This window comes from Abrus precatorius, unplaced genomic scaffold (assembly GCF_003935025.1).
Source record: "Abrus precatorius isolate BTA unplaced genomic scaffold, Abrus_2018 Scaffold11, whole genome shotgun sequence".
NCBI lineage: Eukaryota > Viridiplantae > Streptophyta > Magnoliopsida > Fabales > Fabaceae > Abrus > Abrus precatorius.
In genome coordinates, this window is record NW_020874303.1 from 15,294,615 (window position 1) to 15,320,495 (window position 25,881).

General features: G+C 31.3%; 2 protein-coding genes across 10 annotated transcripts; one reads left to right on the forward strand and one right to left on the reverse strand.

Annotated features, from left to right (window-relative positions):
- The first annotated feature begins 331 nt into the window (after positions 1–331).
- On the forward strand, positions 332–8,347 carry LOC113854206 (vacuolar protein sorting-associated protein 26A). 5 transcript variants are annotated; one of them, XM_027485092.1, is made up of 14 exons: positions 450–675; positions 908–961; positions 1,099–1,173; positions 1,396–1,470; positions 1,575–1,647; positions 3,183–3,227; positions 3,371–3,482; positions 3,870–3,936; positions 4,200–4,244; positions 4,534–4,589; positions 6,398–6,573; positions 6,978–7,036; positions 7,106–7,187; positions 7,752–8,090. In XM_027485092.1, the coding sequence occupies exons 2-14, from the start codon at positions 959–961 to the stop codon at positions 7,928–7,930; spliced, it is 1,047 nt and encodes a 348-aa protein (XP_027340893.1). In that variant the 5' UTR covers positions 450–675; positions 908–958; the 3' UTR covers positions 7,931–8,090. The 5 variants fall into 5 exon arrangements, with proteins under 5 accessions (XP_027340896.1, XP_027340893.1, XP_027340894.1 ...); XM_027485093.1 differs by lacking the exon at positions 1,099–1,173; XM_027485096.1 differs by lacking the exon at positions 6,978–7,036 and having other exon boundaries at positions 7,752–7,888.
- Positions 8,348–12,509: 4,162 nt separating this feature from the next.
- Positions 12,510–23,941, reverse strand: LOC113854376 (transcription factor GAMYB-like). Of its 5 annotated transcripts, XM_027485334.1 has the most exons (6): positions 23,781–23,931; positions 23,368–23,526; positions 23,079–23,169; positions 22,406–22,779; positions 13,518–14,502; positions 12,510–13,122 (listed from the first exon to the last, which is right to left on the reverse strand). In XM_027485334.1, exons 4-6 carry the CDS (start codon positions 22,760–22,762, stop codon positions 12,875–12,877), a joined length of 1,590 nt encoding a protein of 529 aa, XP_027341135.1. In that variant the 5' UTR covers positions 22,763–22,779; positions 23,079–23,169; positions 23,368–23,526; positions 23,781–23,931; the 3' UTR covers positions 12,510–12,874. The 5 variants fall into 5 exon arrangements, with proteins under 5 accessions (XP_027341135.1, XP_027341132.1, XP_027341133.1 ...); XM_027485331.1 differs by lacking the exon at positions 23,079–23,169 and having other exon boundaries at positions 12,676–13,134; positions 23,781–23,941; XM_027485332.1 differs by lacking the exon at positions 23,079–23,169 and having other exon boundaries at positions 12,780–13,122; positions 22,406–22,777; positions 23,781–23,905.
- Positions 23,942–25,881: the final 1,940 nt, after the last annotated feature.

A 25,881-nucleotide genomic window follows, 5' to 3' on the forward strand; every position in this document is an offset into this window, starting at 1 on the left:
ATTGATATCAATATGAGTTAATTAGCTTCATTTTATCTACTACAAGTGATATTTAACAATAAATTAACTTAATTTAATTCACCGCAGTAAAAAAAATTACTAACTCAATTTAACTCACTAATTCAATAAACTAGCTCATTAAATTAAAAAGGATATAAAAAATATAAAATTTTTAAAAAATCATAAAATTTAAATTTTGTTCATTATCATTTAGTTATTTAATATATAATATTTATAATGATTTAATTTTGTCACCACTTAACTAATTTAAAATTCACTACTCCCCAAGTTGGCTGGCTGTTAAAAACTAGCTCAAACTACACGGACAAGTGGACAACAGTGGCTTTTTCGGAAGTCTAAAGACAGCATTGAAATGAAAGAAAAAAAATGTCTCTCTCTCTCTCTCTCTCTCTCTCTCTCTCACACACACACACACACACACACACACACACGTGAGCGAAACGACGTTGCGTTTAAGCTTTGAAAAACAAAAGAAATGAGAAAATGCGACTGCTACTTCTACCTCCATCGTGTTACTGTTCGGGCTTAGTGAGTTGCAGATTCACTTCAAATTATGCGTTTCTTTGATCGGTTTTTCATCACATCAAACGACGTCACCAATCATCGCAATTTCTCTATCATTTCCTTCTCTTGATCCGCGAAATCGTGCACACGGTATCACTTGAATTTCGTTTAGATTTCGGTTTTAGGGTTTGGGAGGGGGATAGCCATGAGCTTTGATAATTTGGAGAGAACAAGGATTTTGAGTATGATCTTGAACACCCAATTGGCCATTAAGTCGTTTTGATTTGTATTTTGGGGGTGAAGATCTATGGCATCAGGAATGTTGTTTTTGTGTTAATGCTATTTTATTTAAAGATTACAATGGGAGATTTGTATTTGACAGGTGCTGGTGTGTGTACTGAGGTAGAAAGAAGAAAATTGGATTGTGAACAGCATGGTGAGTGTTGTTTCATAGGGTGTTAATGTTTTGGTTCTGTCCCTGTTGATGCTATTAATTTATTCTAACCTTGATTTACTTGATCCGGTGATGGTTGTGACCCTCTATACACATTTTACCGAAAAAAAAAAAAATAGAATTATCTTCTTGGAGCTTTCAAGCCTGCATGTAATGTCTTGATCACGTTTAACGATGGAAAAAACCGTAAGCAGGTAAGCCACCGCTTTTTTTTAATTATTATTACCTTAATTTCAATTATGGGAAATAACGGTATACATCACATTATGGCCATTACATTCTGTAATAATGTTGCAAAAGGTAAATGTTGATGCTATTGAAGGTTCAGCAGCGTGGGGAATTGTCATCTTAATCACTGTAGTGACTTTTATTGTTGCATATTCATTTTGATTGATATCCTTTTGGTGGCTATTTAGGTTCCGTTTAAAAAAGAAAATGGTCAAACAGTTACAGTCCCACTTTTTCAAAGTCAGGAAAACATTGCTGGGAAGGTATTTTATTTGTTGATGTTAAACACATGATGTTTTACAATAACTTCTGATATTTGTCTTGCAAGCTTCAACATTGAATATTCATTTATCTGCTTCATGTTTAGATAACAATAGAACCAATGCAAGGGAAGAAGATTGATCACAATGGTGTAAAAGTTGAGCTCCTTGGACAGATAGGTTTGTACCTGACTAATGTTTCTAACTCTTGAATGTGCATGTGTCTCTGAAGTGTTAATGGAGAAAAACAAAAAGAAGAAGAATGGATGATTGTTTAAAACCTTTTTTGTAATAATTCTATGTGATGAAACTGATTATGATAGCAAACTTCTATTGTACTTTGTAGCATTTTGATGCAACTGCTTAAGAGTGTGTTTGGAATTTTGAATGAGTTATTTCAAGAGAGTAATTCATTTTTTTAAAGAATTTACAATTCTTCGGGTTAAAATTTGTTGTTTGGATAAGGAATTTTAAAGATTTTAAAATTTTAGGAATTTAATTGGGGATTTTTAATAGATTAAAATCAAAGAATTCTGAACCCTTACAAAAGAGTGAGAATTTATAATTAATATTTTCATTCATTGTGTGTTCCGTTTATATTTTTATTTAATTATGGTTACTTAATAATTTAAATTTCATATTTTTAATTAATTTTGTCAAATATAGTGATAATTTTATTTTTTTTAAGAATGTAAATAATTTAATTACTCTATCCAAACAAAAATATTTGAAATGAAGGAAATTCAATTACTCTATCCAAACAAAATATTTTAAAATAATAGAAATTTAAATGATGTAAATTAAATTTCTTAAAATTTTAAATTCTCTAAAATTTTTATTACCTCAACCAAACACAATCTAAAGGAATTTTCCTTGTGAATAATCATTCAAAGAATATGGTTCTCCTCCATTCGCTAAAAGGAATTTTTTCATTATCTATTTTTTTTTTTTTTTGGCTTTTGTATTACATGTATTAAATTCCATTCATTTATGATTGTTGATTAGGACTCTTAGGCATGTGCCATTGTTACAATTGCATTGTTTGTAACTTGTGTGATTTTCTATGTAATTCGTCTTCACACCTTTAAGGGGACTGCAGTCATGTGATAATTCAGTCGTGCATTGAGGATGTATGGTACTCTCTGATTTTCATTCATCATTTTTCAAAATTGATATTTAGGATAAATATTCCAACTTGATTCTCTATCTTTTATTTAGCTATTATACATTTTTGCTATCCGCATTTCTGCTTAATTTGTTTGATTTGGGATAAAGCATAAAATATTATACATCTTAGGATAACATCATCAAATTAATATGCTAAAAGCTTTTAGTCCTAAAGCTGTCAAGCAGAAAGATATATTGCCCTGCTTTAAGCTTTTCATTTTAGTTTTGTCAGAATAGTTTATAGAATATGTTCATTGGATTTTGTACCCACCCTTTTTTTCTATTGAGAATCTGTAGCTGAAACTGATATAATCTTCCTGACATTGATGATCTTATTTTAAATTTGAGCTCTTAATATTAATTTTACAACGATGCAACTGTTAAATTTTTCTCTGGTAATGACCAGCAAAGAAATAATATTCCATTCTCTGCTTGCCTTAAACTTATTCCATTATTGGTTTCGGGAATAATTTTTTGCTTATGACTGTTATCATTTTTCACTTTTTTTTACTGACAAACTTTATTTTGAATTTTGTTTCACTGTGCAGAGATGTATTTTGACAGAGGAAATTTTTATGACTTTACTTCCCTTGGTAATTAGTGTTCTGCCACTTTCAGTCTTGACTGAAAATATTTTACATTGTTGTAGTTAGCCTTTCATTTAATGCAACAACTAGTGTGGTGATCCATGTGGTGCGTACTTATACAGCTGTTAAGTAATATTTTTGTTTTGCAGTACGAGAACTGGATGTTCCTGGAGAAATCTATGAAAGGAAAACATATGCGTTTGAATTTTCTACTGTTGAAATGCCATATGAGACGTATAATGGGGTGAATGTGAGACTTAGGTATGATATCTCAAAGATCCATCATCCATGGCCTTATATGTTAAATACTTTATGCATATGCTGAGGTAGTTAAAATCTGAATTTTACCTTCGTAAAATTGTAATTTGAATCATAAGTTGGGATTCAGTCAAAGTGAAATCCTATGATTCTTGGGATTTTTCGATTTAAATCTCAATTTCACAATGATTTCACTGGGGAGTGATTTTTCCAGCAACTTGAATCGATTGAGCCTTCCAAATTGTAAAATTGTGGGATTTAACAATTCAAATTCCTATTTAAACTACCATGGCATATGCTTGTCTTTCTTGAATATTTACTTTGCTAGTAAGAGGATGAAGAGCCTGAATATGATATTATTTGATGTTTTTATACTTTCATAATCTCCAGGTATGTATTGAAAGTGACCATTAATCGTGGTTATGCTGGAAGCATAGTAGAGTACCAGGATTTTGTGGTATGTTCTATATTGGTAAATAGAAATTTGTGATTTCTAGTGTAAGATATTGAATTTATTGTTATTTTGTCAAAAACACTGCATTTCATGGATAATAGTGTGTTGGATGAAGCTGTAAAGTATATATTTTCCATGAGTACACTATTTCCCCACCTCACAAAGAAAATAAAGTTTGTATGTATGTCTATATGTTAAATACATAGAACTTTCTGTTATCCATTTTCATTAATTTGTATTTTTTTGTTTCAATCTTTATTCACCAGGTTCGCAACTATTCTCCACCTCCGCAAATTAACAATAGCATCAAGGTGAGCACAATAACATGATAATCAATTTTTAATGCTGTGTCTAGCACACATTTCATTGCCATTGTATAAAGCTGTGATAGCGATTCATGTTGACAACTTTCCAACAATTAAAAACAATGACTCAGGAGCAATAATAAAGTGAATTTATGTCAACCATTTTCATTCAATTAATCATTGTTAAAGTATTTGCAGGCACATGTATAGTTATTGCATTGTTCTTTACCTCACAACTTTGTTATTGCCTACTTTTATTTCTTAATTATATTGCATAATATTATTTCTTGTATAGATGGAAGTTGGAATTGAAGATTGTCTACACATTGAATTTGAATACAACAAAAGCAAGTAAGTTGAATATTTGATTGATCATTTGACTGGAATTGTGTCTACAGCTAATGTCACTTTTATTGGATTGTTTATCTTTATATTTACCAACTTGTCTCCTTTGGAGTTTCTACTTGCAGCTTGGAGTATGAAATATATTTATTGCTGCATCCTGTTTAGTTGCATTGTCCTATGAATTTCATTTCCAACTCATGTAAAATAATTTTGTTGAATATTTATTGCTTTATCTTCATAAAAAGATAATTTTGTCAAAATAGCACCGCATCTAAGAAGCTCGAATATGACATGGACATAGACATGAGGATATGGCAAACTTTAAAAATTATTGGACACAGCATGGCTATAATAAAATGTCTATAATTACAAAGAGGTTTATTTCATCAGGTAAGGTTGGTTACATGATCACACGTTGTTGAGTATGAATAAAAATCAAATTCTTATCAATATTATTTATCAATAGATCTTTTTTAATAATTTCTTTCATGTTTCTTATGGGTTTCCTTCTACCTTTTTTTACTGGACTAAAAGTCACGCTATTCACTTTTCTCACTAGTGCTTTTAGTGGCTTTTTCTGCACATAGCCAAACCACTTTAGATGACTTTCTATTATCTTTTTTATTATTAGTGTTACTTTAATATTCTTATGTATATTATTATTTCTTATCCTGTTCTTTCTTATATGACCACTCATTTACATTAAAATTTTCATTTTTGCCACTTCTACTTTCTTTTTCATATTATTCCTTTAAGACTACTAGTATATAGGATAATTGGTCATATTGCAGTATGATAAAACTTTCCTTTCAACTTGATAGATATTTTATGATCATAAATAACTCTTAAAAATTTTCTCCATTTGAACCACTCATCTTCATTAATTTTCTCATCCTTCTTTATAATCAAGTGCCTGAACTTAGAAACTTGTGGTATAATGTCATTTTCAATTTTACCAAATATGAAGAAGACAACCAGAAAATGTCTCTGCTTAAATTAGAAATAAGTTGGGTTTCATGGAAGACGAAAAAGATGAATGGAGCTTGGCCGGAAATGGTGACTTGCACCATAAAGTGACATTGGAGATGGAAGACGATGCAAGAGAACAAGAGATGGAGATAGGGTTCGATCTTCACTTCTGAAAACAGAGAAGCACAGAGTATCATGATATAAAAAGGGGGAGAAATCCTAAGATTGCCCCCGTCCCCTCTTAAAATGCATTCCAACTTTCAGAAAGGGAGGACAAACTTGCCCTTTTGCCGGTTTAACATAGCGGCCACAATGGCCACATTTTTTCCCTTTCACTGCTGCGAATCACACTATGCAACAGTCGCTCCTCCGCAATTGCGCCTGGCCCTACTATTGCTATTATTGACTACAAGTGAAAATTCTTAGATTTCAAAATCTCTGTCCATAACTCAGAGAATGTTTACTATAAAATCTTTAAATCAAAAGGTTTAATTTATGTTTTAAAAACAAGCATTAGTTATTATAGACATGGTATAAAATACTAAAAATTTTCTAATTATTGTGGTATTTCAATTTATATTGGTATTCAAGTTTAAAAAATTATAGTTAGAAAAATAGAAAAAATGCTATTAAAAGTACTGGAAGTGTTTGGGCTGTGTTTAACATGGATACATGTAAGGGATGGCTACACATGACATGGCTACCATTTAGAAATGTCTATGCTTCTTAGCACTAAATAGAGCTTTTGTGTATTGGTTTGAAAAGAATATTTTTCTCATCTAATTTATATTTTATTAGTGCAAAAAACGGTTGTAAATGCTTAACTAGGATTTACAACTTTTCAGGTATCATCTGAAAGATGTCATCATTGGTAAGATATACTTTTTACTCGTCAGAATCAAGATAAAAAACATGGATCTTGAGATTAGGCGTCGAGAATCCACAGGATCAGGGACTAACACTCATGTTGAGACTGAAACATTGGCTAAATTTGAGCTGATGGATGGTGCTCCTGTCAGAGGTAGTTTAACCTTTAAATTGGAAGATACCTTTCTAGTTTCTATTTACATACTAGTTTTGATAACATAAATATAGGTTAGATCTATGTCATCTATAAAAGAATATATCTGTTTTTAAGAAGTATTTCATGTTTGTACGCATTCATAAATCTTTTTGTATTTACTCTTTCACCAGAAAGATGACAATGTATTTTACTGTTTTGTATTCATAACCTTTCATGCTTGCTGTTAGTTAAACAAATTACTAAAGGAAAAAAATTTCTGCCTTAGATGTTGATTTTAATTACCCAAAAATGTGTCATTTTTTCAATTGAGTAAATATAATATTAAGGGTAAATTGCAGTCCCATGACTCCCATCCCTTTATAGATGGCTGACCTACATTTCCTTTCCATCTATTTTAAAAGTTATTGACTTTGTAACTTTTGAAGAAGTAAATTTCTTGGGTGAAGTTCCAAAAGCAATGGTAGGGATGTTTAGAACTTCATTGCATATTCCAAAATTCTAAAATTAATTATAAAGTTTTTGAAATTAGCTTCTAGTGACGCTGAAAAATACAAGGAGAGGAAAAATGTCTTTAGGAGGGTTGATCATAGTTTGTTCACCACAGCTCAGAGGTTTGTTAATGTTTAAATGGGCTAAAATTCTATAAATTTCATCTCTGTGAGGAAGATAGTGTAATTTAAGCATGTCTCAGGGAAGAGAGTGTAATTTATCCGAAATATAATAATTTGTCAAACTTTACATAGCAAAGTTTTATCAAGTCTTTTATGCCATGAACCAATTAAGTATTAGCATTACTCTAAAGCCCTAAAATAATATATCAGTAAAAATCTTATTGTTTTCATACTTTTATGTACTGAATGATTGAAGACCTTCCAATAAACATGAGAAAATAAAATAGGAATAAGAAAACATTTAAGAAACAATGCATAATGTGTTCTGCTTACTTCTTCTTGCAATTAGCAAAACCAATTTCTGAAGGCAAAAGCTTTCAACAGATGTTGATTTCACCTTTATGATTAGCTATGCAAACATCTATTGGTGGACAATGCACTCATTAAAATGAATTACAGTAAATAAAATACAGTTAACACTAAAACTCGTCATCATCTGAGTTAAAACCTATATTTTCATATATGCAAATAAACACATTGACTAATGTGGGATTGTTTTTACAGGTGAATCAATTCCAATCAGACTGTTCCTCAGTCCTTATGAGCTGACACCAACTCATCGAAACATTAATAACAAATTCAGTGTGAAGTACTTTTTAAATCTTGTGTTGGTTGATGAAGAGGACAGGCGATATTTCAAGCAGCAGGAAATCACAATGTATAGGTTGCAAGAAACTTCATGATTACTTGCCATACAGGGAATGAATGGGTATTAGATTTGGTAATAGAAATAAAGCAGATTGTTGAAGAGTTCTTATATCTGGAATTAGCCAAGTGAATGGTGTTCTCTAAGGGGTAAAATGGCTTGGTATTCTAGCATGTTTGGAATTCACCACTTGTAATCATGTACATTGACTGATCTTCTGTTGGTGTCCTGACACAGTTGTGTAGATTTTAAACATATCCATTGAAGGAAGCATCTTGAAAATTCTGTGCTGGATTGTGTTGACTGAACATGTACTTGAGTGTAATATCTGTTGTACTTCGGTTTTTTGTTATCAGCTTTTGCTGTATTTGCCTTGTGAACATGATGATGATATCTATTTTAATTATTTTCAACAGATAGATTCTGTTGGACTCTGGTTTGTTTGTTTCTGCATTCACACATTTTTCCTGCATCGACACCAATTTTATTTCTTTTATGTTGGATACGTAACAGTAACCATAACATTGCATTGGATGCACCCCCATTGGTGCCTTTTGTTTTTCGAAGTGACTGGAATTTTTGATGACCTAGTTGATGAAGTGCTTATTTGTTTTAAAGTTGGATAGGAGTGATTTTGACCTTGAATGAAATTGAGATTTGTGTCTGAATTAATCTCTTCTATAAATTGAATGAATGATAATTGCTTATTAACTAATGTTTTAATAAGCTAAACCTAAGGAAAGTTATAAACTTTGAACGTCACGATGTTAAAGGGCCAAAATACAAATCTGTTTGCGGGTGAGTATTTTTAGGCAAAGAGCTCTATTGTCAGATATTGATAATTGTCCTACCTGTTATTTTTAATAGCTTAAGCATACCATGAGAGTTAAACCAAAAGACTAGTTCATTAGGTGGAGAATCTCTCAGCTTAAGTATCACATTGAACATTTAATTTTACTTAGAATGTATGGAAATAATGCTTAATTATATACTTATTAAATAAACCTTTTTCTAAGTGATAGTTTGCGTCATAAATTTAATAATGAAATTTATTGAATTAAATTAAAAATAACCTAATGAAATAAAGTGAAAATAACTTATAAGATTTATAAATTATTTTTTATAAGTTGTATACAAAATCTTCCAAATAGACTCTTTGTAGGACTCATAATTTTGTCACCTTAAAAATTTTGATGTTTACGACTTTCACCTACACTGACCTGATGGTAACCTTGTTTTCTGTAGTCGCTTCACTCACTTATTAGCATTTGGCATGTTATACCTTAATTCATCCTATGCAGGTAGCCCTTTATTAGTAGATGTTGACAATTGTATTACATGTTCTACTATGGTTGAGGTTGAATTGTATGTGGTGACTCGGTATAATAAAATACTTTTTCAACTGCCTTATTTTTATGCATTTAATTTATGAAAAATGCCAACATTATAGAACGCTAATTATAAATTACAAAGATTGCACATTAAAAATTTAAAATATATTAATTAAAATGCTACTACGCAGTTTGGACCTTTGATTCATTTGATCACCAAATATTAGTTAAAATATACTGTGTTCGAATTGATTGCATCAAGGGTCTGTCTTAATTCTTTTATTCTTAATCATCAACCTCCTTCTGCATTCACAAAATATTAAATATACACTCCCAATCTCCCGTGTACGAGAAAGTCATTATTTCAAGTTCTGCAAACAGATATCTTCTTGAGCAGTATCACTTTTAAAGAAAAAAGATTTAAGGCATTTTGGCTTCTGTATGGTCCTGGTTTCAGAACATTAGAATAAAACAGAAGAAAAAGTACTCTATTAAATCAACAAACTTCAAGAATTGAACATGCAAAATGCAACAAATTCGAGTACGCCAAACAGGTTTTGAAGCATACCATAGCTTACAATAATATCATTTTTAGCATCAGAAAGGTACTACCTAGCTGGGGGCTGAGTTCAGTTGTCAAATTCCTTTAGTTCCTTGATACCAATTAATAAAAATCGTGGATGAACGGTGTCATAAAAGTTAGTTTTTTGTAATTATAAAGTTAAAAGCCTTATAGATCCCATACTAAAATTTCATACTAACAATGTGAGACTCAAAATCCCACACCTTATAGAACTAGCATAGGAAAAATATCCAAAAGAACAAGCATCAAAATAGTAAATATCAAATTTTTACATATTTAGATATGGAAAAATCAAAGGATTGAAGGGGATATTTACATATTTAGTTTCCTTTACCAACTTGAGCTGCATTGAGTGCTATTCAGAGTCTATCTTCCCATGTCAAGAACTTTGCCTTGCTGTTTTTTATCTGTTCAATCAAATCAATATTAGTACTTTCGAAAGCTTTAAGGGCCAATTTGAGTGAATCTCATTGAAATAGAATAAGGTTGGGAACAATCATACACCTGAAAGAAGTACATCCAGGTTTCTATTTGCCATGTATTGTTTTCTACATTGCAGTACCAAATAAGAGAACTCAAATTTTTGTGATGAACTTAATCAATAGTTTAACCTGCAATTCAAAGGTCAATTCTATGTCAAGACAACCACGATCGAGGTTGAGTTCGGTCTTCAGATAGAAACTTTTGTACAAGTAATGACCATTTGCCTTTGCTAGAAATTGTTCATATAATCCTATCAACGATTGAGCTTAACAGCTAATTCGAGGGTCAGCAACGAATCCATTATAAACTTTTCCGAATCCACCTCTACTGAGCACTCTATTAGAGTTGTTGATAGTCTTAAGTATATTTTTTAGGTTAATTTAATGGGTTAGTCTCTATAGTTTTTTTTTTTGCATTTTAATTAAGTACTCATAATTTACTTTTTGTAATTAAATCTTTAACACTAACATCATTATATCTCTATTAAATATCAATCAAATGATATTTCTAATTTAATTGGCAACCTATTTTTTTTTCTAATTTTTTCCCTAAATCTCTAAATCCTATTGCTACTAGGTTATTAATTCAACAATAATTAAAAACTTATCTTTCAGACTACATTTTATACTCTCATATTCAATATGCAAAATTAAAATATGATAAACAAAAAAACATCAGAAAAAGAAATCTAAAATTTTAAAGACACTTAAATATTACTTCTACAAAGAGTTCAAGTTTAAAACTAACTTCTGCCATATATGAAGTTTTTGGACCAAGTTTATAAAATTTTATTATAACAAATCAGAAAAAAAATATTTCAACGTCAAATATATTGCCCAGTGATAATATGTTTGAGATTTGAAGAAAAATACTTATGAAAAAGAACTATAAAAGAATATTTAAAATGAAAAAAATAGGTTGCCAAACTTTAAATATCATGTCATTAATTATAACATTGTTAATTATTAATGATTTAATTAAAAAATTAAATTTATAAGGATTTGATTAATTTTTTTAATTAGGACTTAATTTAAAATTTTAAAAAACTATAGAAACTAGCATATTAATTTAACATATTTTTTTATCTTTATATTTTGACAATTTTAATTTTTAAAATTTTTAAAATTTTTTAAATTATGATTTCTAATGATGATGCAACTAAGAGGTTATAACTTGTTATTTTGTAAAATCACATTATCATTAGAAATTAAAAATTGATGAATTTAGAAAAATTAAAGTAACCCATTTTTTTTTTCTAATTTAGAAGCAATAAACTTTATTACGAAGAAATCAAATTAGTTTCTCTTAAAGTGTGTTTTATTTTACATAATATTTATCATCTCATGCAAAACTTCTCTTATGTGCTCATATGTTATGTTCAAAAAGTTAATTTAATAATTGACAAATTAACTCATTTGACACGTTTGTCTAATATTCTTTTGACTCTAGATGATTTATAAACTTTTAATTCTAGATAGTCTACATATTTTGTAACTTGTCTTTTTTTTTTTTTTTAACCAAACAGAAAAAGCTAACCATTTTTTTTAAAAATTATTAAAATCAAATTCTCATAAAAATTGTAAAAATAAAAATTATATATATTTAAGCCATAAACCGACAAATTCTTCATTCTGAAGTCGAAGGCATGTTTACAAGCTTGGAGTAGAACTTATACTTACAATTGACGCATCAACAAAGACTCACCGATAGACTTAATTCCACTAGCAGGAGCAGACCTAATCCCCACTGGCTTAGGAAACGGCGGAGGAAAGTTTCACCCCCTCACCCATCTAAGGATGATTCATGCCCATCTTTCGAATTGTTCTAAAGGGACGAAACTACCATAAAATATTAGCCAGCAAAGGTGTTTTTGGTTAATTTATTTCAAACATTTTAATGTTTTTTGAGGCTCAAAGTTGTTAAATATGTTACAACAACACTAATGCATCGTTTTAAAATTTAAAAAGATCAATTAGATTCTCATGTTAATTTGTTAGCAATTCTTCCTTTCAAAATGGTTAATATCCCTAGTTTATCATCTGGAGCTAACGGCGCATTCCTTTTACATCTTTTGTTGTCACAATCAAAATGCTAGTTATGCTTTCTAAAATGTGCAACAGATAGAGCGGGACAACCATAATTTTTTATGTTTTCTAATCAGGGGGGAAAGGAATATCCAGAAGCCATTAAAGGTTTTTGCACATTCAAATGGAAACTAAAAGAAATACAAGACATTTGTCACTGCATTGAGTTGCATGCTGTCCAAAGTTTCAAGTGTAACGTTATTCCACAAATTATTCAGAAACCTGCAAAAGCAATTTGTTCTGAAGTGTTTCGAGAGGGTATACAATAAATGCCACACAGAAAGAGAGAAGTTATAAAGCTAGATAAGAAAGGCACAGGTCTCTTCCGACCCGTGCATTTGATAACACAAGTCACACCCATATTAGACTCAATGGGAAATATTACACCTGAATCCTGATTACCCATATTAAAAATTACGCATAAATGAAAAATAGAAAGCTTTGAGTCACATTCAGCAGTTTTCTCAATGAAGACCAGGCAATTGACAAAAAGGGTCAAGTTAATCCATGCGCAAGAAACAACCTCCTGTACTTGAAGAAAAAGTTCCACTGGGCATATGCTTATTGTCACCTAAATCATCAATAGCATTAGTCACAATGGCTTGGTTCATGCCAAGCTCAGAACATTGCTCCTGCCAATCTGAATCTAGCAAGACATCTGGCCAAGAGAGATTCAACATGGATATGACTTGATTTTCACTCTTAGGGGGCCAAACCTGGTCAACTGACTCTAATTTCGAATTGTTGCCTGCAGAAATTTCTAACAAAATCTCAACTTTTGCAAAGAATCAAGATAGCTTTGTAGCAACTGGAAAATTTAAAAATGGGAATTAAGGGAAAATACACCTTTATTTTCATCAAAACTCAATGAATTTATTGAGACAAACTTACCACAGGAAAGAAAATTTCTCAATTTATCTAGGATGTGCCAATATTTTTAAGTTCCAGAATGTGCATGAAGTAACTAATTCGAATGATTTCACACAAATATATGGCAACTGAAACAATGAACCATGAGATAAAAACTAGTAATGTTCAAATAATTAAGTTTTGCATGGTGCCAAAGATGTACGTTAATGTGAGCATATACTCGTATGTTTTTCAACTATCATCCTTCATCATACCACAGTAAAAGATACTAACCACTATATGTCTGAAAAGGTACCCATTCATCCCATGAGTTTCCACTGGCGCTAACAGCAGGATGCTCATTCAGGATTGAAGTTGCACAAAAGGAAGATGCAGGATCAGCATAATCCTCCCATTCTGTCTCATACAAGTTCAGAGCAGAACTCTCATGAGGAGTTGCAATAGATGAGTTAGAACTCTTGTCAGAACAATTATTCTTTGAACAACTAAGAGTCTTTGCCTGATAAAGTAATGCATCAAGCAAGCCACTATTATGTGGTGAAGAACAACCTGAGTCTATTGCATTAGGTGGCTGAGAATGAATGAAAGCATCAACAGACTCATTCAATGGAAGTGGGGGAGAGGTACCCCAGCTACCAAATTCAGTTTCTGGATATTGGAGTGAAGGGAGCTCCAACTTCACAGCCTCAGAAATCGGCTTAGAAGTAGAGGAATTGCCATTTGATAGTGAATGGCTGTGACAAATTGAGCTATGTGAGGAGGCAACAGGATCAAGGGGAGAATGCAATCCAAATGAATCTGCAATATTATCGGACGGATTATCCTTCATATGGTCAAATGGATAAAATCCATTCCTGTTCATCCCACTGGAACCAAATAAAGACACTGTCGACTCTTGAAGATGATTATGGTTAGGTAATGTGGATGGCACAAAATTACAATAGGGAGGAGAACCAAGACCATTTGGCAGAATGCTATGGGCAGAAATATCAGGAAGCTCAGGCACAAAAGGTAAGATTCCCTGATTTTCCTTCAAACTGTCAAATATTGCATCATGTATCTCATAGTTGTTTTTCTGCAAGAAATCATGATGCCCTCTATCACCATCATTAATTCCATCGGTACCTTGGCCACACTGACTCTCTTGCAGTGCTCGTAAACATACTTCGGGAGGATAAAGTGGCAAGCCAGCCCGTTGACGCCTCTTGATCCGGGTGTTCCAGTAGTTCTTTATTTCATTATCTGTACGACCAGGCAACTAAAAGCAGAAGAAAAATCATTATAAATCATTGTTTATAGAGAATATACCAAGCCTCTTCTCCCTCTCGTAAGGGGTAGTTCCAACTTCTCATTCAGACAAAAATGTTCTACTTTGATTTATAAAATAAAAAGTTCAGGAGTGTTTAAGATGTTTTATTAAGGATTTTACCAAAATCTAAATTATTTGTCCACTTCTTTTTATGCACAATTAATTCTCTACCTGTTTTTTCTTTCAACTCACTAATTTCTGTCCCTCTTACAAAATGTCTTAACACTCCTGAACATTAGAATCAACACAGGAATGAGGAAATTGCATGTGGGGAATCAAACACCCCTTCCTCCCTGCTCCAATACCAACAGGAGCTCCATAATGTTAAAAAGCCATGGGAAAATTCTGTGAGCTAAGGCTTGCCAATAACTTATTTCTATTTTAGAAAGGAGAAGAATGGTGTTTTGAACTGAATAAAAAGGTGGAGGAGGTTAGCAAGAATCTTATTTCTGCTGTTACATGATCTTGGGTGATAGGAAAAATAATATTTTATCACATTAAATGTAACATCAAGAAAAAAATTGTTATGCATACATCACTATCGTTGACATAAATGCTCATATGTACATACTTTATCTATTGAATGTATTTTAAAATTGATATGATTGTCATATCCCTAGGTTGGCATGTTACCATATGTCATTTTTTGTCGACAACAAAAGACCAGAAAATGCAGCCACAATGTGACATAGGGAACCTTTTTCACATTGTGAATTAACAGGTTCCATAATATTTTATAATTTATAACATTTTAGAGTAAAATTATGCTTGTTAATTTTCAATTTTATTAGTTCATCTCAATATTTTTGGAACTAAAAGTGATTTCAGACAGTGAAAAAATTCAAACACATGCTCTGAGATGAGTGTCATCTTGAACAATGTACCATAATCCTAACTGATTACTTTCCCTAAACAAACATGATGATATTCAGAACAATTAGAAAGATGTTGCAAGGCTCTCTATTGTGCAGATTTGTCACACTAAAAGAAGCAGCATTAAATGACATTTTTATGGAATGCTTTATTTTAAATACAAACTCCACCTATGGCCCCATAGTTGGTTCCAAGCTCAGGTAAAGGAGGACGGTTGGTTAGGCTTTCAGCAGCCAACGTAAAACTTGTCAAAAACTTTTATATGGATTACACATAACAATATTGTGTTAGGGCTAGGTCGTTACCTAGAAGTAACGCTTCTAGGTAACGCACTGTATGGCTTGAGTATAATATCAAATGAGCTAAAGCCGCTGAATTGGCACCCAGATGTAGTGTTAAATGAGCAAGGGTCCTCATTTTGGCTGGATGAATGTGGGCAAAGAAGTTAGTCTGAAAACACATGTTTAGGTTTGGTTCATGGAATATTAGTACTTTGACAGGAAAGTCATTGAAAGTGATGGACACTAATTCGTAAAATGTTTAACATCATGCACCTTCAACAAACAAGAAGGATTAGAAATAAGCCTAAGGATCTCAATACTATAGGTTTCAATTTTTGGTACATAGGCATAGTCAAGGGAACGAATGGCGTAGGCATAATTGTGGATAATACTAGGAAAAAGAGAGTAGTAAAGATCAAAAGGATTGGAGATAAGATCATGTCCTTGATTTTATTTGTTGTACAAGACACTATTAATTTCATCAGTGCTTATGCTCCACAAGTTGACTTGCAAGCTCATTTGAAAGTCTATTGGAAAGCAAGTTTTGGGAGGATTGAGAGGAGTTGATCCAAGACATACCCACAAACTAAAAAGATTTTCATAACTGGGGACTTCTATAGACATGTTGGTTGTGAAGCGAGACAATTTGCAAGGACTCATGATGGTTTTGATTTTGGAGTTAAATGAGGAAGGACAATTCATTCTTGATTTCTCAAATGTCCTATGACTTTTAAGATTATAAACACTTGTTTTAAGAAGATGATGAAACATCTTATCATTTTTAAGAGCGAAGTTTCAAGGTCTCAAATCGATTTTTTCCTAATAAGGAATCTAAACAAAGAAATTTGCAAGGATTGTAAAGTGATTCCAAGAGAGAGCCCTACTACACAACATAAGGCCTTGGTCTCTAATATTCGTTTTAAGACTGATAAACAAAGATTTTGACAAGTTAATGTTCCAAGAATTAAGTGGTGGCTACTTAAAAGTGAGAAACTATTGGATTTTCAGAGGTAGTTAGTGCAAGCGGGTAGCTAGTTGACACAAGGTAATGCTAATATCATTTGAGACAATATGGCTACAAAGGTGAGGAAAGTTGCCAAGAATCATGATGGTAAAATGAAAGTGTGTAAGAGAGTATTAGAGAGAAGAGGATGTGTTTTAAAACTTTGCATACATGTAATAATGCCGAAAATTGGACAAGGTATCGAAAGGCAAGAAATGAGACATGAAAAACAGCAAGTGAAGCACATTCTAAAGTTTTTGAAGGGTTCTATCAAGATCTTGAGACTGAAAGGAGAATTATAAACTTGCCAAAAGTAGAGAAAGAAAATCTAAAGATTTGGATCAAGTTAGATATATTAAGGATGAAGAAGGAAAAATTTTGGTTTCAGATCAGACATCAAAGACTAATAGGAGAAATATTTCTATAAACTTTTTAAAGAGAGACAAGAAGCAAGTGAAAATTTAACAGGATTAGAAGTACAAGCAAATAATCTAAATTTGGCATATTAGCATAAGATTTGAGTTGGAGAAGTAAAAGAAACTCCTAAGAGAATGGTAAAATAATTAGCCACGATAATATCCCTATAGAAGTTTGGAAAAATTTGGAAAAGTGCAACACTTAGCTCCTTAACAAGATTTTAAAATCTAAGAATATGTCAAATGAATGAAGGAAGAACATTTTAGTTCTTATATACAAGAACAAGGGGAATATTCAAAAATGTGCAAACTATAGAAAGAGTAAACTCATGTCACACTATGAAGTTGTGTGAAAAGGTAATTGAACATAAATACGGGAGGAAACTAAGATTGCAAAAAATCAATTTAGTTTTATGTTAGGGAGGTCTACAATTGAAGCTAAATATCTTTTACAAAAAAATGATTAAAAAATATTGCTACAAAGAAAAGAACTTACACATAATTTTCATTGAATAAATAAAGGCATGTGATAAGGTACCTAAAAAAGTGTTATGGAAGACTTTAAAAAAGAAAAGGGTTCATGTAGCATATGTTTGGAATACACAAGACATGTATGAGACTAGCTACATCTGTGAGAACTTTTGAAGGCGTATTTAAAAACTTTCCAATTGAGATAGGTTTACATCAAAGCTCCCTTTGAACCTTTACTTATTTAATCTAGTATCAAATGTGATTACAATTAATATACAAAAGATTATCCCTTAGTGCAGGCTCTTTCCAGAAGATATAGTATTAGTTAAGAGTTCAAAAAAAGAGATTAATGCTAAACTTGAGTAATGAAGAAAGACATCAGAAGCTATTTGTGACCATAAAGTACCTATCAAGCTGAAAGAAAAGTTTTACCATACTCCAATATGACTAGCTATCTTATATGGTAGTGAATGTTGGACTTTAAAAGAATAACACAAGGAAAAAGCAAAAGAAACAAAAATGAGAATGCTAAGGTGGATGAGTAGGCATACAAGAAAAGACAAAATACAAAATGATAATATATGAAAGAATATTGAAGTAACACCTATAATAGCAGTCAATAGCGACCAGCAACCGCTATTGCGATAGAGAAGCAAGGTGCCACTATGGAGACTTAGTCGCATTGCACTTCACAAGAGCGGCCATCATGCCTCGAATTGCGGCAAAAAATAGGGGAAATCGAGGCTGCTAATCCATTCGCGCAGAAATTCTGAATTTGCCCTCTGTTTTTCAATGTTGGCGACTTTTAAGGGAGGGAAATCTTGGGATTTCGACCCCCCCTTACTTTCTGATATCTTCTCCCTCCCTCCTTTGCGAGTCTTAAGCCCTCTCAATTCTCTTTCATTCATTTTTTTTCATCTCTATTCTATGCAATTCCACTACTTCTGAGGTCCTTCATCTTCAGCTAGGCTTCTAACGCAACAGAAATCTTTGGTCATCTTCATCTTCGATGAAACCTCCAACATGACCCAGACTGTTCTTAGATGTCTTCTTCATCTCCGGTCATCTTCTTTAAGTCTAGTGAAACTTCCATCATCTAGACATTTTCCAGTTATCTACATCTCTGATGAACTTTCCAACAAACCTGCACATTTTCCGGTGACTGAACATTCTCTTTTCTCTATTTTCCTTCTCTATTTTGATTTTTCTACTCTATTTTGTTTCAATTTTCAATGCCTAAACAGAAGCAATCCTACCAATCAGTCACAAGAACTGCCTCTTTTAATTTCTTCCCATGCAATAGTGAAGCCAATTGGAAATAATTTGGTTATAGGTTGGCAATGGAACAATTTCAAAGACATAAATAATAAAATGCCTGTTACTTGTTACTTTTGAGAAAAACTACTACCGACAATATTACTTGAGCAGCATCAGATGGGAGTGAACGAAGATGTTGATAGCTGCCTAATGATTCTCAAAGAAATAAAAAAAAACACTAACAGCAGCACATCAGAATAAATCTGAAAAAGCAGCACATTTACTTCAACCTAATAAAGATGATGATGAGGAAGAAGAGGTGCAAGAAATTTAAAATATTCGTAATGGAAAAAGACCTACAACCTCAAGTGTTGCATCAACTTATGTTAGTGGTTGTACTGCTATTAATAAAGAAAAAATGTCAAGGGCCCCTTGGATTTATTATGGGGCCACTTGTCCAAGTTTTGAGGCTTATTGATAATGAAAAAAGCGTGCAATGGGTAACATATATGAAGCAATTGATAGAGCTAAACAAAGCATTCAAAGGAGATGAAGACAAGTATAACGATAATTTTGCTATAATTGATAGAAGATGGGAGTGTCAACTTCATCATCCATTGCATGTTGTAGGTCATTATCTAAATCTTCAATATTTTTACAACAATAAACAAATTGAAAATAATCTTAAAGTTATGGACGGCTTATATAAATATATTGAGAGCTATGTACAAGTGAAGAGGATGTAAACAATGCTACACTTCAATTGTCAACATATAGAAGAGTTAAATGTCTCTTTGGTTTGAGTGGAGCAAAATGATAAAGGGCTACAATGATTCCTAGTCAAAGATTTGTTTAATTTTTCATTGTAATGTAATTATATAGACATAAGAATAAGATAGCAATGTTAATAAGTTATGGCATAAATTGCAGCTAAATGGTGAAAGAACTGTGGAGTACATATGCCATATTTACAAACCATTGTCATTAAGTATTGAGTTTAACTCGTAGTTCATCTAAATGTGAACGAAATTAGAGTACTTTTGAGCACGTAAGTAAATGTCAAATAATTTCAATTTAAAATGTTTGGTCTAATAATATTGAAAGTGTGAAATTAATATATTTTTAAATACATTCTAAAAAGAGAAGCAGACTTGAGCATCAAAAGTTGTAAGACTTAGTTTTTATTAAATATAACTTAATGAACGTTTTTAGTGTTCTCATGTGAAAGATCTTATTCTCTTAAAAGGATGTTGATGATAGTAATGATTGGTTGTTAGAAAGAACTAGTGAAGATGATAAAGATGTTGTAGATAAATTAGTGTTTGATGATGATAACTTGACTTGAGGAGCTATTGCAAATGCAATTGGGGCTAGTGAGCAAGGTAGTTAAAATTGACATTTTACTTCAAATCTTTTAAGAGAAGTAAAAATCGTAAATCGTAAAATCATAAATCAAATCATAAGATTTTACAAAAATTATATATACATGCATATAAATTCATATTATGCATATAAAATAGCTGAAAAAAAAAAAAAAAAAAAACACATTAAATCACTAAAAGCACTTAAATAATACATATCCATAAGACTATCTAGCATAATCCATAATGTAACAACCCAAAATAGCCAAATCATCATGTTTTTTACATATTACAAGGCACAAACACCAAATTAAATAGCAACTACTAACTAGTAATGTTCTAATTCTAAGATGTCTAATCTAACAATTGTGCCACACTAAAATCATAAGGATCCCCACGCTTAAAGAATCAAGCGCGGTGGAGCTGTCGGTTGCAGTTGGGAGTGACCTAGAACCCCCACCACTTGAGCTTTGACCACCAAGCATGTTTGAAGCAATTCTCGGACAAGATACAAAAAAAAAGAGCAAGAAGAGAACAGCTAACAAGTCGTTGTCGGTTTAGGGTTCCATGAAGAAAACAAAGTAAGATGAGAAGAAAATAGCTAACATGCAGGATTGGGGCAGAGAAAACTACAGAGAGATCACGAAGAACACACAATAAAACATTGCAAACTTAGTCGCTCTGAGGTCTAGGGTTTGACAAAGAAAGAAAATAGGATTCAAGAACAAGGGACTTTGTTTGAGCCTAAATATAAGCGGAGTTGGGCTCAGGTTATGAAGGATTTGGGTCGTGATCCAAAACCAACCCACAATTAATTGAAATCAAAATGCAATTCCACCGATTTTACAACTCAAATCGCAATTTCACTGCCATTTCTGCTACGATTTCCATCGTTTGGCTGACCAAAATCGTAGGATTTTACAATTCAACTCCCAATTTTAACTACCATGCTAGTGAGCCTATAACCAACACTAAGCGACAAGCTAGATCAAAACCCAAGAGAACTACAATTGCTTCTTCCTCTAAATGTAAAAGAAAAGGGAAGGAAATTGTACAAGAAGGAGAAGAATGTGATGATAAAAACTCTGAAAAAGAGGAGGAAGGCCGCTACAAAAATAGTGATGGAAGAGAAAATGAAGAATACATGGCAGATCTTGGAGATGAAGTTGATGATAACTATTAAAATATTTGTATTTAAATTGAATATTTAGTATTTTTAAACTTCTAAGCATTAGATTTGAATTTGTTTAGTTCCTGTATTTTGTTATTAGTTATTATTGACATTTGACATGTGTTATGTTTTTAAACTTTCACTTTTGATCATTAATATTGCATGTCTTCAGTTTGGGTCTTAATTTTGTATTTTTCAGCATATATGTGTGTAGTTTAATTTACATCACGTATATTTAAAATGCCTAAAATAGTGGTCATCTCGCTATCCGCTATCCTGTTATAGCATTTTTAGGGTTAGCTGCTTTGTGTTGCTATCCAAGATTGACTACTATGGAACCTATCATGGAAAAAATGAATAAAAATCGTCTAAGGTGGTTCAGGTATGTGCAAAGAAAACCTTTAAAGGCGTCAGTAAGAAGAGTGGATTGCATGACTATTACTCCGATAAAGAGAAGGCAAAGGAGACCCAAAAAACTCTTAGATGAAGTTATTAAAAGACACCTTTTTATTAACTAAATTTTGGAAAAATTGGTTTTTAACCGACCCAATAGTGTCATGTAATCCATGTAACTGACCTCACCTAGTGACAACTAAAATTGGTTGTTGTTGTCGTTTTATTTAAAACACAGAATCTTATTAAAATGACAACTAAACTGTATTTATGACACATTAGAGTCAGCCCTTACACCAGCCAGTAGAATGTACATGTAATCACCAGTAAGCAAATTATACTATTTCTAATGAGCAGTTTCATTTATTTATCTATGTTTGTTGTTGAACTGAGATTCATAAATCTAACTAGCTCATTTCATATTGTTAGGGACAAATCAAATTAAAAAGAAGACATGGTTGTCATATGGAATTCCTGTTAGATTATACAAGGAAGGCATAAACAAGGAACAATGACATCACCAATGACAAATCAAATTAATACATTTAGCAAAAAGAGAAAAAATTGGCAAATTGAAACAAGATAACCAAATTTTCAAGGCAACGACAAATATAGAGTATGCTTACGTGTGCTGCCATGCGTGCCCATTTGTTTCCCATTTTGGCATGGAGTTCAGCAATCAACTGCTCCTCTTCTGGAGTAAATGCCCCTTTCTTTAAATTTGGCCTTAAATGATTGGCCCATCGCAGTCGACAACTTTTACCACAACGTGACAAGCCCGAGTACTTCTGAACAGCATTCCAGTTCCCCTCTCCATGCTTCTTGACATAGTCCACCAAAATCGCATCTTCAGCAGATGTCCATGGCCCTTTTTTCAGAACAACTCCACCAACACTTCCTCCATTACCCTCATCATTTAACTGAGACCCAATCTGATCATTGCAGTGCATGATGTCTTTGACCTCATCTGTCATTTGACTCATTTCTAAAATAACAGTCTCTGCAATGGAGTTTACAATAACAAATTAAATTATTTAAAAATGCAAAAAAAGCTCGGGCAAAAGGAAAAAAAAAGTCCAAAAATTGCAGTGCTAATAGCCAAATTCCTTTTACTTTTGTTTGGGAGATTGGGTTGTAAAACACATCAGGACACAAGTATAATGATGTTCAATGATCTAGACAATAAAGAAGAAAACCAGAAATGGCTTTTATCAAGGAGCCTAAAAAACAAACAGAACTACCGCAATTATGAAACAGAAAGAGAAACAATTAAAAGCATCATAAAAGCCAAGAACCTACATTCTTTTGCTTGAGATGAAAAAAAAGACAATAATTCCCATCTTCAAGGCTTACTCACAATACATATTTCATTTTCCCCACCGACCTAACGCTGGTTACAACAACATAGAAACGCTTTTATTATAACATTATAACATGAGTAAAACAATAAATTGCATGTTCTAAACTTCAACAAAATTAACTGCCACATCACAACTCAACAGGTCCATATAAATAAATAAATAAATATATATATATATATATATATATATATATAGAGAGAGAGAGAGAGAGAGAGAGAGAGAGATACCTGTGTGTGTTTCTGACAGGACGTGAGAGTATTCGAGCTAAAATCCAAAGATGTTAGCTCAAATTCTCAATAAATGATAACCTTTTTTTATTATTACTTTTGCAAGCAGAGAAGCAGAAGCTAAGCTATAACCTGAAGGGAGCAGTGAAAACAGCGTTCCTGAAATGGACAAATGAAAAACGAAATAAACAATTGATTTTTTGGTAATAAAATAAATAAATTCAAAGCAAAAATTAATTAGACCCAATAGAGTGATGGAATTGCATGCAACAATTTCACTCGCAAACACACAAGAAAGATGAATTGGACTCAGAATTAAATTATGATAAAGAAAAAACCAATATGAAATGGGGGAATGATAAAAAGGAAAGAGAAAAATGGGGGGTTTGGGAAAATGGGAATGGGAGCGTAACCATAGTTGATGAAGAAGGATCGGAGCGAAGAAAGAGCAGAACATGGAGATCAATCTTCAAACACTCACACCATACCAACACTCGCATGCAGAGAGAGAGAGAGAGAGGAAAATGGCAAGTGAAGAGAAGAAGTAGGAGTGAAGATTTGGCTGTTGTGTGATGCGGGTACCTTCCCCTTTTGTTCTCTATATCTCACCATAAGTCATTTGTTAATTCATAATTAACCCTAGTTGAAAACCAAAAATACTAAATGATAATTATTAATTAAATTTTATTAAATATTAAACGAGAATTGTAAATGAGATGGTGTGTATTCATTATTTATTAATGTAAATTGAAAAATTATAAATCTATTTGCAACTCCTTTTATTAATGTTATATGGTTGCTAAAAAGAAAATAATTATTTTATATCTTTAAGATATTAGATGCATTTATTTTTATTAACATTTTGTTTATTAATATTAAAGGAATAAATAGATAATATTGTAGGAAAAATATAAAATGTTTCGTATAAATTTGATTGTAAGTTTAATATAAAAATAAAGTTGTCCTTAGAGTAATTTTTATTAATATGTTTTATAATAATCTTTTATATTCACTAAATTTAGTTAATTTAACTATTAAAATAAGAAATAAATAAACTTTTAGTTTTTATATAATTTTTTTTTAAATTTCCTCTTTGATGTTAACTCTTTTTTAATATGATGAACAGTTATTTAATGTAACTAGTTTAATTTACTTTTAGTTTTTCTATAAAAAAATTATCTTAATTTTTATAAGTAAAAGAATTTGTATATCAGTTTTTATATGAAAGTTTAGATTACCGAGTACGTAAATTACTTAGTAGAGATTGTTTTATCCTAATATGTGATTTCGAATTTGAGTTACATGTAATGCTGGAAAAAAAAATTTGTCTACAACAATTAATTCACATTTTATCAAACAAAATAAAAAGAATTTCTCTTATAATAATTTAGGATTTTTTTTGTTTTTTTAAATTTATAGTTTAAAATAATTTGTATATCGACATCTTTTTGTATTTGTTCTCATACAGTTTATAATTAGACTTTATGGATAACTTCATGTTTTTTATTCGTGTAACACTTTAATTAGCCTAATCATTCAATGTACACTTTTTAAAAAAAAATTATTTAATATAATATATATATAACTTTGAAAACATCATTTTTTAAAAGGTATCACAATATGTTTTCTTCTTAGTATATAAATCTCATAGGGTGTGATGACTTGTAATTTGTAAGTAAATCACACTATATAACCACACATTTGTGTTTGTGATTAACACAATTAACATAAGACATATTTGTGATATACATTAATACAAGCATACTTAATTCAGCGTGATGCAAGTGTTTTTTTTACTTTTTTGTTTTGAACTTTGAAGAGATTTAGGCTTTTTTTTTTCATAAAACTTTGATTTGTGTAAAATATATGTTTATTTTATATAATTTTTCAAAATTTACTTATGAAAACATCGATAGTGCATTTGGACTCAAAATTTTAATATTTTGATGATTTTTTAATTTTTTTATATTTTATTAGCGAATTTTACGATTTTATGTTTCATCATTTTTATAAGAAACAAATGTATCTTGTTTTTATTCCTTTTTGTTTGCTTGATTGTGTTACAATGGGATATTATAGGTGGTATTTTATTTTAATTAAAATTTAATTGATGAATTTTTTTATTATTAAAAAATTGATAATGTTGAAAATTTTGTAATGTTTTCTTTTTATACTAGCTTGACTTGGCACCACTTTTAAGTGATTTATTATAAATTTATGGTAAATTTGATTGAATAAATCTTAAAATTGATATATAATTTGAACAAATTAAAATTGTATGCAAAATGTTATAGCTTTTAGAATTTAACACCAAAACACTAAAAAACTTAAAGACAGTTGTGTTAACTTGAGCATAGATCGCACAACATTTGGACTGATTACATTCTGTCTTTTTATGACTATACTGCATTATAAACAAAAACATATTTTGATATTTCACAAATAAATGACATATCTAAAGTTTTGTATTTATTTTATTTTATTTTTACAAAAATTAATTTATATATTTTATAG